The sequence below is a fragment of the Pezoporus wallicus genome, unplaced genomic scaffold (genome assembly GCF_028554395.1).
Source record: "Pezoporus wallicus isolate ANWC-B61680 ecotype Strahan unplaced genomic scaffold, APGP_CSIRO_Pwel_v1 contig_8048, whole genome shotgun sequence".
In the NCBI taxonomy this organism is placed as follows: Eukaryota; Metazoa; Chordata; class Aves; order Psittaciformes; family Psittacidae; genus Pezoporus; species Pezoporus wallicus.
Window position 1 is genome coordinate 1 of NW_026641928.1, and position 12,224 is coordinate 12,224.

Genomic DNA, 12,224 nt, shown 5'->3' on the forward strand with positions numbered 1-12,224 from the left:
AGCATACGCTTGGCTTTCTGGCCTGCAAGTGCACACTGAAGCTGGCTCATGTTCATTTTCACATCGACCAGCACCCCCAAGTCCTTCTCTGCAGGGAACATAAGAAGGCCATGGAGCTGCTGGAGTAAGTCCAGAGGAGGCCACGAGGATGCTCAGGGGCTGGAGCAGCTCCCGTATGGCGCCAGGCTGAGAACACTGGGGCTGTTGAGCCTGGAGAAGAGAAGCTGCTTGGAGACCTCAGAGCAGCTTCCAGTGTCTGAAAGGGGCTACAAGGATGCAGGAGAGGGACTCTTCATCAGTGACTGTAGCGATAGGACAAGGGGTGATGGGTTCAGACTGAAACAGGGGGGATCCAGATTTTATGTAAGGAAGGAATTCTTTACTATGAGGGTGCCGAGGTGCTGGCACAGGGTGCCCAGAGAAGCTGTGGCTGCCCCATCCCTGGCAGTGTTCAAGGCCAGGCTGGACACAGGGGCTTGGAGCAAATTGCTCTAGTGGAAGGGGTCCCTGCCCATGGCAGGGGTTGGAAGTGGAGAGCTTTTAGTTCCCTTCCAACATAAACCAGTCTGGGATTCTGTGATACCTGATATGAGCATCCAATACATTTATCCCATGCGTGTGAGCTGGAGCAGTGCTAAGGACTTGTGATAGGCACACATAGGTTAGCATGTGGCCAGAAGTATGTCCCAACTAAAATCTTCCTGGGATGTGTGGTCTTTACATCTTTTCCTTTCTGGATGCTCAGTACCAGGTTTCTGCTTTGTGGATTTGACCATGTCACATTCCCTTCTGTATGTCATCACATTATTGAGGGGGAAGATGCTCTAAATGAAACAGTAGATGGAGGGGTTTTAACATTTAATCCAAACACACCATTTCTGTTTAATGAACTGTACAACTGCTGGAAGAACAAGTACTTGTATAATGACAAAATGAATAAATTTGTGGTTTAAAATAAGCACCTTTGGAAACCGTGGTCTTCTGCAAAGAACTGTGATGAACAATGAATGAATGCAATGGCAACCAGTCAAAATCTAATTTAAGTTGGTGTGAAGTGAAATGCTCACTTTATAAGCTTTTAATCAAAGTTTCTGATGGAGTTTTCATGAAAAATAGAGACATTTGGACAATTCCCTCAAGAAAAGAGAACACAACATGTGAAGCAACTTACTCAGATAGAATAAGAGAGGGACTCTTCATCAGGGCCTGTAGGGACAGGCCAAGGGGAATGGCTTGAACCTGCCCGAGGGGAGATTGAGATGAGCTCTTAGGCTGAAGCTCTTCCCTGTGAGGGTGCTGAGGCGCTGGCACAGGGTGCCCAGAGAAGCTGTGGCTGCCCCATCCCTGGCAGTGTTCAAGGCCAGGTTGGACACAGGGGCTTGGAGAAAGCTGCTCACATTATCATGGCAGGGAGCTGAGGGGAACCTTGCCAATGGGAGCTGGTACCAGGGTCCATCAGCAATCCCAGCACCACAGGCAATGAACCAGCTTTCCACCCATCTTCAATTCCTTGTACTCAAACCATAGCTCACAAATTTGGCTGCAAAGGAGCCAACAGAAGATCGTGGTGACCTTGCCAATGGTGAGGTAAATGCTGTCCTCTACTTCTTGTCCATGCAAACATCAATGCTCACATCACCCAAGGCACTCAGGTTGGTCAGGAATGACTTGGCCTTGGTACATCTGTGCTGGCTGCTCATGGTCACCGTCCTGTCCTTACTCTGCCTGGACAGGGCTTCCTGGGGAATTTGTTTCTTTATCCCACTGGGGACCAAGGCAGCCCCAGTCCTTGTGCTCTCCTTGATGATGACATTCACCTTCTTCCACCCATCATGCTGGAAGCACAAGAGACAAAGGAGAGCCTGAGGGAGCGGTGCCCAAAAGTGGAAGGAAGGAGATGGGGGGGAACAGTGAGGAGTGTGCTAAAGGACTGAAATGGGCAGCAACAGGGGAAAAAGGCCCTTCTGAAGGGTGCTTTAGGGTTGCCCTTGTCACTGGTGGCTCTGATGGATGCTCCCAAGCCCATCACAGAATCCCAGCCTGGTTTGTGTTGGAAAGGACCTTAAAGCTCATCCAGTTCCAACCCCTGCCACGGGCTGGGACACCTTCCACTGGAGCAGCTTTCTCCAAGCCCCTGTGTCCAACCTGGCCTTGAACACTGCCAGGGATGGGGCAGCCACAGCTTCTCTGGGCACCCTGTGCCAGCGCCTCAGCACCCTCCCAGGGAAGAGCTTTTGCCTAAGAGCTCATCTCAGTCTCCCCTCGGGCAGGTTCAAGCCGTTCCCCTTGGCCTGTCCCTACAGGCCCTGATGAAGAGTCCCTCTCTTATTCTATCTGAGTAAGTTGCTTCACATGTTGTGTTCTCTTTTCTTGAGGGAATTGTCCAAATGTCTCTATTTTTCATGAAAACTCCATCAGAAACTTTGATTAAAAGCTTATAAAGTGAGCATTTCACTTCACACCAATTTAAATTAGATTTTGACTGGTTGCCATTGCATTCATTCATTATTCATCACAGTTCTTTGCAGAAGACCACGGTTTCCAAAGGTGCTTATTTTAAACCACAAATTTATTCAGTTTGTCATTATACAAGTACTTGTTCTTCCAGCAGTTGTACAGTTCATTAAACAGAAATGGTGTGTTTGGATTAAATGTTAAAACCCCTCCATCTACTGTTTCATTTAGAGCATCTTTCCCCTCAATAATGTGATGACATACAGAAGGGGATGTGACATGGTCAAATCCACAAAGCAGAAACCTGGTACTGAGCATCCAGAAAGGAAAAGATGTAAAGACCACACATCCCAGGAAGATTTTAGTTGGGACAAACTTCTGGCCACACGCTAACCTATGTGTGCCTGTCACAAGTCCTTAGCACTGCTCCAGCTCACACGCATGGGATAAATGTATTGGATGCTCATATCAGGTATCACAGAATCTCAGACTGGTTTATGTTGGAAGGGAACTAAAAGCTCTCCACTTCCAACCCCTGACATGGGCAGGGACCCCTTCCACTAGAGCAGTTTGCTCCAAGCCCCTGTGTCCAGCCTGGCCTTGAACACTGCCAGGGATGGGGCAGCCACAGCTTCTTTGGGCACCCTGTGCCAGCACCTCGGCACCCTCATAGTAAAGAATTCCTTCCTTACATAAAATCTGGATCCCCCCTGTTTCACTCTGAACCCACCACCCCTTGTCCTATCCCTACAGTCCCTGATGAAGAGTCCCTCTCCTGCATCCTTGTAGCCCCCTTCAGACACTGGAAGCTGCTCTGAGGTCTCCAAGCAGCTTCTCTTCTCCAGTCTGATCAGCCCCAGTGTTCTCAGCCTGGCGCCATACGGGAGCTGCTCCAGCCCCTGAGCATCCTCGTGGCCTCCTCTGGACTTACTCCAGCAGCTCCATGGCCTTCTTATGCTCCCTGCAGAGAAGGACTTGGGGGTGCTGGTCGATGTGAAAATGAACATGAGCCAGCTTCATTGTGCACTTGCAGGCCAGAAAGCCAAGCGTATGCTGGGCTGCATCCAAAGGAGCGTGACCAGCAGGTCGAAGGAGGTGATCCTGTCCCTCTACTCTCCTCTTGTGAGACCTCACCTGGAGCATTGTGTGCAGTTCTGGTGTCGTCAACATAAAAAGGACATGGAACTGTTGGAACAAGTCCAGAGGAGTCCACGAGGATGAACAGGGGCTGGAGCACCTCCTGTATGAAGACAGGCTGAGGAAGTTGGGGCTGTTCAGCCTGAAGAAGAGAAGCTGCGTGGAGACCTCAGAGCAGCCTTCCAGTATCTGAAGGGGGCCTATAGGGATGCTGGGGAGGGACTCTTCATTAGGGACTGTAGTGATAGGACAAGGGGTAATGGGTTAAAACTTAAACAGGGGAAGTTTAGGTTGGATCTAAGGAAGAAGTTCTTTCCTGTGAGGGTGGTGAGGCACTGGAATGGGTTGCCCAGGGAGGTTGTGAATGCTCCATCCCTGGCACTGTTCAAGACCAGGTTGGACAGAGCCTTGGGTGCCATGGTTTAGTGTGAGGTGTCCCTGCCCATGGCAGGGGGTTGAAACTGGATGATCTTAAGGTCCTTTCCAACTCTAACTATTTTATGATTCTAGGATTCTATAGACACCAAAACTGTATCAGAACTGCAGGGGATACCAGAGCTGTATTGAACCTTTGGTCCTTCCCTCAGATCTTCAAGCTCACTTGGGATGAACAGTTATCAACCAGGCAATGGAGGAAGTTGTCACTGCCTTACCTCAAGGCTGAGCCTCCTTTTTGTAGGAACTACTTTCATTTAGCACAATTTAAACACAAAACACCATGGTGCTATCTCAGGGCTGCTATTAAATAACTGATACTTATTTGGATGAATTATCGAAGACTCAGTCCACACTTAAAATCACCTGAAGCTCTTTGAAGGAACCAGTCGTTCCCCAAACTCCTGCTGGCTGCATTAGTTTCCAAAAGACAGCTTTATTTCCATACAATATATAACAATTTGGTCAAAAGCATTGGCTCAAAACGTGGCTGCTTTGAGGATATAGCAGGATGAAGTCATATTTCCCATTCTTCATCTGAAGAATCCTGAGTGCCGGTGTGTCCTGAATGCTTCTCCTAGATGAAGAGACATTATAAAACCCTTAGTAGAAATATTAAATAATAACCTTGTCCCAGACATTTAGAAAAGTCAAAGGATGGGGCAATGGGAGGAGAAAACTGAGCTATGAATGTGTGGGGAAGGAAGAAAGAGAAGAATGTAGATGGCTTTAGATGTTTTCAATGTCAACCTGTTTTTCTGCTGGAAGGCACCAGACTGACAGTCCAGGAGATGCACTGAAGGAGGGTAGAAAAGGATTTCTGTGTGGTTTTGAATGTCTTTCTTGCCCATTGAGTACTGGGCTAAACTGAAGGCTTGTGAAGTGGGAAAATCAGTATAGCAGAGGGAGAAATAACCCTCAACCTAATTTAGAAAAGAAGAATAATATAATTCAAAGATTATTGAAAAGAACTACATGAATCTGGAAAGAGGCACTGAGAATACCTGGGTGTGCTTGTGCAGGGTGAATAATGCTGCTTGAAATCCCAGAAGCAGACAGCTGAGTACTGCACTTGCTCTATCAGCTTCGTGAAGATGCCCAGGCAAGCAGCACCTTGGGTGTTCAGGGGAGAGGAAGACCCCTGATCTTCCCTCTCACCTGCACTCAGGCTCTTTACACCCCTACTTAAATTCTCGGCAGAGCAGAGGCTCAGATATGACTTGTCCCCATTTAGCACAAGGGCTTTGTTGACCAACAGACTGTCAGAACTTTATTTCACAGAATCCCAGCCTGGTTTGGGTTGGAAGGGACCTTAAAGCTCATCCAGCTCCAACACCTACCACGGACAAGGACACCTTCCACTAGAGCAGCTTACTCCAAGCCCCTGTGTCCAACCTGGCCTTGAACACTGCCAGGGATGGGGCAGCCACAGCTTCTCTGGGCACCCTGTGCCAGCGCCTCAGCACCCTCCCAGGGAAGAGCTTCTGCCTAAGAGCTCATCTCAGTCTCCCCTCTGCCAAGTTCAAGACATTCCCCTCAGACTCCTGCAGGTTTATTGTAGCCCCCTTCAGACACTGGAAGCTGCTCTGAGGTCTCCACACAGCTTCTGTTCTGCAGGCTGCACAGACCCAATGTTCTCAGCTTGTCTCCATACAGGAGCTGCTCCAGCCCCTGAGCATCCTTGTTGCATCTCTGGACTTTCTCCAGCAGCTCCATGTCCACCTTGTGTTGGGGACAGCAGAGCTGGATCAAATCCTCTTGACCTTCCCGCAGTTCATCATTGAGGAAATGCTTATAAAGCAGGCAATGGAGACAGTGGTCAGTGCCTTATGTGAAGTCTGAGCCTCCTTTTTGAGGGCTCTAATTTCATTTAGCACAATTTAAACACAAAACAGAATGGTGCCGTCTCAGTCCTGCTATTAAATACCTGATACATATTTGGATGAATTACTGAAGGCTCAGGCCTCGCTTAAAACCACCTGAACCTGTTTGAAGAGAACCATTCGTTGTGCTGGTTCTCCATACTCTGCACTTGCTGTATGATCTCCTTATCTGTAATAATGACCAGTAGTGAGCAAGAATGACCAATAATGGCCAGTAATGCTCAGTTCCATAATCACATATTCCACATATTCCTTCCTTACCTCCACAGTACTGAAGGGCTCCAAATGTGCTTTCAAACCCTGCATAGATGTGGCAGCAGCTTTCTCTCCCACAGACTCCTCAGAGCCCCCTTCACCTCCTTGTTCCTCAGGCTGTAGATGAGGGGGTTGAGGGTTGGGGTGAGGATGCAGTAACACACCGACACCAGCTTTGCCTGATCCCATGAGGATGCCTCATGAGGCTGGACATAGGTGAGGATCCCGGGTGCATAGAAGATGGTGATGGCAGCCAAGTGGGAGGCGCAGGTAGAGAAGACCTTCAGCCTCCTCGTGGCCAAAGGGATTTGCAAGACAGTGTGGAGGATGTAGATGTAGGACACCAGGATCATCAGGAGAGAGACCATGCCGTTAAACGTAACACTGGACACCAGCACAAACTTGTTTCTGTGGGTGTCTGAGCAGGAGAGCTGCAGGAGGGTGGGCAGCTCACAGAAGAAGTGGTTGATGCTCCTGGCCTGACAGAAGGACAACCTCCCCGCCAGCGTGGTGTGCACCAGGGAGGTGAGGAACCCGATGGTGTACACCAGCACCATCATGCCATAGCAACGCGCCCTGGTCATGGTAGTGGTATAGAGCAGGGGCTTGCACACGGCCGTGTATCGGTCGTAAGCCATTACCCCAAGCAGGAAGCTCTCACAGATAGCCAGAGCCATGAAAATATACATCTGGGCAAAGCAACCCCAAAAGGAGATGTGGCTTCTCCCCAGCAGGAAGGTCTCTAGAGCTTTTGGGATGATAGCAGAGGAAAGGCAAACATCCATGCAAGATAAGTGGCTCAGGAAGAAGTACATGGGGATGTGGAGGTGGGGGTCAGTGTTGATCAGCAGGATCATCGTCAGGTTCCCCAGCACCATTAAAACATAGAGGGATAAGAAGACTGTGAAGATGGTGGTTTGTAGCTCTGGGGCATCAGAGAAACCCAAGAGGATGAAGCTGTTTAGAACAGTGAGGTTTCCTGTATCTGTCATTTCAACAAGTTGATGGATTTGGATTGAAATGAAAGGAATCACAGAAATACATAACTACCAGAGAAATAATGTGGAAGTTCAGTTGGAGTTTAATCCATAAAGTAAATGCAATGGCAAATGGTGTATTTGTAATGGTGTATTTCTGTGTGTAGCCCAAGATCTGAAGTCAAAGAGGTGAAGGAGCTCATTACACAACCTGAAATTAAAAGAGAATAATTTTACCATGATTGATATACACATCACTAATGAAACACTGCAAAACATCATGTCTATCCAAACGTAATACAATAAAATCAAAGAAGTGCATCTCAAAATGTGGAAAACAGAAAAGATGTTGTATTTTCTTCACTGATTTCTGGGAATTTTAAGGTTTATTTTTCTCTCTTTTTTGTTTTTTTTTTTTCCGAGTGGATCAGTGCTCTTCCGTAGATTCATTACTTGTGCTGCATCCTTTTCAACACCACACAAAGCCATGTACTTGAAATTTCCTTTAGGTTCTAAGTTTATCTGCTTTTGAACACCCCCACCCTGCATAATGTTAAGGGAAAGCAGTGGACTTGGCTCCAGAAGAGCTTTGCTGTGGTTGCAGTGAGCTGCCTATGACCAACCCAAATATCCACCTAAGGGTTTAAAACACAAAATATGCCATATATAAACCAAAATTTTAAGGCTTTAGCTTGGATATTCTCATGCTAAAATATCGCTAAATCTGTTGTAGATGGGGTCAGGAACATTGGTGGTTTTGAAGCAAACCTACCCCATACTAGGACACTTTTATTTACACCATGGGTTAGCATAGAATGGTTTGGGTTGAAAGGAAATTAAAGCTCACACAGGTCCAAACCCTGACACGGGCAGGGACACCTTCCACTAGAGCAGCCTGCTCCAAGCCCCTGTGTCCAACCTGGCCTTGAACACTGCCAGGGATGGGGCAGCCACAGCTTCTCTGGGAACCCTGTGCCAGCGCCTCAGCACCCTCACAGGGAAGAATTTCTTCCTTATTTCCAACCTGAATTTCCCTGTTTCAGTTTAAACCCATCACCCCTTGCCCTATCAATACAGTCCCTGAAGAAGAGTGAAATTCAACATGCCATCAAGCATGTGAGAGGCAGCATGACCAGGGTCAAACTGGACCCACCACCCATCAAACCCTTTTGTACCTGCTTGGTTAAAGAGGAAGGTGGTGGTGAATGCAGTGCCTGCAGCTCCTCCTGGAGACCATGCGATGGGTTGAAGGAGAGATGCCTGGGAGCAGGATGCTCCAGGCTGGCTGGTGGAGGGGTTTTATCTCACAGGAGGCATTACCTCAGAGGCTTGTGTTGTGCAAACTGTTCTCCCAAAGGACCCTCCTCCATCGGATAATTAGTTTGACTTGATCAGCAAAAAAACCTCTCAATTCCTCTCTCCCCAAACTCCTTCTGGCTGCATCAACACCTCCAAGACCAGTTCTCCTGCAGAGACCTACCCAGGAAGACAGGCCCAGGACACTTTGCTTTGTATTTCCCCATCTGTCACATACATCTTCCTTTCAGTGTTTCCCTGAGGAAGCCCTTTACATTCACAGAGATCATCTAATATTGCATTGAAGGGAGCTGAAAACAAGCACAACAAAGCATCCTCTGTGTAGATGGTTTGTGCTGGTCATGAGGAGTCCTTTCCATCAGGTGCATTTATTTCCATACACTTTACTAGTGATTGTACAACACTTTGGTCAAAAGCATTGGTTCAAAACATGGCTGCTTTGAGGATATATCAGGATGAAGTCATATTTCCCAGTCTTCATCTGAAGAATCCTGAGTGCCGGTGTGTCCTGAATGCTTCTCCTAGATGAAGAGACATTATAAAACTCTTAGTAGAAATATTGAATGATAACCTTGTCCCAGACATTTAGAAAAGACAAAGGATGGGGCAATGAGAGGAGAAAACCGAGCTATGAAAGTGTGGGGAAGGAAGAAGTACACAGACGGCTTTAGATGTTTTCAATGTCAACCTGTTTTTCTGCTGGAAGGCACCAGACTGACAGTCCAGGAGATGCACTGGAGGAGGGTCGAAAAGGATTTCTGAGTGGTTTTGAATGTCTTTCTTCCCCATCGGGTGCTGGGTGAAAACCAAGGCTTGTGAAGTGGGAAAATCAATATAACAGAGGGAGAAATAACCCTGAACCAAATTTAGAAAAGAACAATATATAATTCAAAGATTATTTAAAAGAGCTACATGAATTCAAAACCAGGCACTAAGAATACGTGGGTGCACTTGTGCAGGGTGAATAATGCAGCTTGAAGTCCTAGAAGCAGACAGTCCTATCAGCTTTATCAGGATACCCACGCCAGCAGCACCTTGGCTGTTCAGGAGGGAGGAAGACCCCTGATGCTCCCTCCTAAAAGCACTCAGGCTCTTTACACCCCTACTTAAATTTGCAGCAGAGCAGAGGCTCAGATATGACATGTCCCCATTTAGCACAAGGGCTTTGTTGACCAACAGACTGTCAAAGCTTTATTTCTTACAATCGCATCCTAGTTTGTGTTGGAAGGGACCTTAAAGCTCATCCAGCTCCAACCCCTGATATGGGCTTGGACCCCTTCCACTAGAGCAGCTCACTCCAAGCCCCTGTGTCCAACCTGGCCTTGAAAACTGGCAAGGATGCGACAGCCTCAGCTTCTCTGGGCACCCTGTGCCAGCGCCTCAGCACCCTCACAGGGAAGAGCTTCTGCCTAAGAGCTCACCTCAATATCCCCTCTGTCATTTCACGTGACCAAACCTTGTGGGCTGGAGTTGAAATACCTGGAAATACCAGTTAATATTTCCTTAAAAACAGAAATAACACCAGAAATCATTTGCTAATATAAAACATGAGCTCAGATACCAGTTGGTTTGATGCCAGCAGGGCAAATCCATCACCTTCTCCCTTTTGCTCTCTGAAGCCTGAAGTAAAGTTTATTGTTATGTTTAATAGCATTTAAATAATAAAATATATTAACTTCAAGTACTATTTAAGTAACAATCACTTTGGACAACTTTCTTTCCAGTACACAGTCACTGTCAGGTCTCAGGCTGCAGCCAGAGAAAGTCCTGTCCATGCCAGCACAGAATGTAGCCTTGGTTTAAGGAGAAGCGTGTTTTCCAGCTGTCATGCTTCCAAGTATGTTTAGTCCCTTCTTTGTGCAGGTGCTATATCCAAGCATACTTGAAGGTGCTATATCCAACCATCCTCATTAAGGTGCAATATCGAACCATCCTTGAAGGTGCAATATCCATCCTGCTGCTTCTCACCAGGGCAGGGTAGTGCTCTCCTTTCAGCTGACTAGGAACCATGAATGGACAAAGAGGAGAAGACTCTACTTTTTGCTGTCCTCATGGCATTCTTCATATCTGCATTTCTTAGGCTGTAGATGAGCAGGTTCAGCATGGGGACAGCCACAGAGTACAGCATGGAGACCACCTCATCATGCTTTGAGGACTGCCGGGACCTAGGGCGCAGGTACATGAAGAGGGAGCTGCCGTAGTACAAAGCAATGGAGATGAAGTGAGAGGCACAGGTGGAGAAAGCTTTACATCGACCAGCCACAGACTGAATCCGCATGACAATGGAAAGGACCAACAAGTAGGAGATGAGGATGAAGACCGTGGTGCTCAGTACCTTGAACCCCACCACGGCAGCAACCATCACCTCAATGGCAGGGGTGTCAGAGCAGGAGAGGGCTAGCAGTGGTGGTCCATCACAGAAGAAGTGATTGATCGTCTTGGACCGACAGAACGGGAGACGAGATATGGAAACCGTGTGTATGGTAGAGCTGATCAGGCCAGCTAAGTAGGAACCAGCCAACATCCCAATGCAAAGCCTTTGGGACATGACTGTGGAGTAGAGAAGGGGGTTACAAATGGCCATGTAGCGATCATAGCAGCCAGCACGTAGCACTCGGTGGTGGCACAGGTTGCAAAGCAGAAGAGCTGAGTGGCACATCTAATGAAGGAAATCACCTTCTGCTCCACTAGAACATCGAGCAAGGCTTGAGGGATGATGGTAGAGGAGTAGCAGACATCCAGGAGAGACAAGTGGCTTAGGAAGAAGTACATGGGGGTGTGTAGGTAGGAATCCATTCTGATTAATGCAATTACTCCCAGGTTTCCTATGAAGGTAACCACATAGATGGCAAGGAATAAGACAAAGCACATCACCCACAGGTCTTCCCTGTTTGTGAAGCCCAGGAGAATAAGCTCAGAGTGGGACGTATAATCATCTTCAACCATAGTGAACCTACAAGCAGTTTGCCTGATTTATGTCTTCAAATTGAAATGCTAAATAGGCCCAAATCCCTCAATAATGTTAAGAATATCAGGTTTTGTCTATCAATCAGTTACACCACTTACATACATACAAGTCAATATAAGGTAAATTCCCTTTGAGAGAGGAAAACACCAAGTACCCAAGGCTAAACACCACAACCATCACGAGCACACTTAGAAGCAAGTAGATATTTTAAGGCAAAGGAGGGAGGGCAACAGCAAAGGAGGGAGGACAACACCAGAATGAATAAACTGCAGGGTTCCTCCTAGTTCCTCTCAAGCCATTGACACATGGAAGTCCTTGAATTCCCCAGTAACTGCTGGGAAAAGGGAATTATTTCTCATCTTTTGGGTGCTGCCAGTCCAGGGTGAGTACATGAGGAATAAATAGCTGTTCTCTGTGACCCAGGAGGAGCTCTTTGAGAGCAAATGTGGCTTTCCTTAGGGTAGGATGGTGCAGAACCAGGATTTCTCACCTCACTTTGCTTTAGACACAATGCCTAACTTGGAGACAAAAGATACATTCAGGCTTGATCAAACATAAATTCTGCCTGGGAGAAATCAGCAGCTCCTAATATCACAGCTTACGACAGGTAGAATAAATCCTCATTGATTTTTCCTGCCTAACATTAATCATCACTTGACAGAGTTACACCAGAGAGCAAAGCAGGAGTGTGCGTGGCTGGTATCTGACAAGCAGAGCCATGCTTAAGTCATCATTATTTGATGACCCTTTGCTGAAGGGGTGAGGTCCACCTCCAGAGCCAGACTCCTCAGTTCTCTC

At 47.3% G+C, this 12,224-nt stretch overlaps 1 protein-coding gene and 1 pseudogene across 1 annotated transcript; both read right to left on the bottom strand.

Moving 5' to 3' along the window:
* Positions 1–1,601: 1,601 nt before the first annotated feature.
* Positions 1,602–7,156, bottom strand: LOC130608231 (olfactory receptor 8I2-like). The gene is made up of 2 exons (XM_057426008.1): positions 6,209–7,156; positions 1,602–1,835 (listed from the first exon to the last, which is right to left on the bottom strand). Exons 1-2 carry the CDS (start codon positions 7,154–7,156, stop codon positions 1,602–1,604), a joined length of 1,182 nt encoding a protein of 393 aa, XP_057281991.1.
* A 3,301-nt stretch (positions 7,157–10,457) lies between these two features.
* On the bottom strand, positions 10,458–11,404 carry LOC130608232 (olfactory receptor 1038-like; annotated as a pseudogene).
* Positions 11,405–12,224: the final 820 nt, after the last annotated feature.

Excerpts from the sequence above, each read along its gene's own strand:
- LOC130608231 (XM_057426008.1), bottom strand. The coding sequence starts at position 7,156 with ATGACAGATACAGGAAACCTCACTGTTCTAAACAGCTTCATCCTCTTG. Across the intron at positions 1,836-6,208 it reads TGCTGCCACATCTATGCAGG|CATGATGGGTGGAAGAAGGT; the intron begins GTTTGAAAGCAC and ends TTGTGCTTCCAG.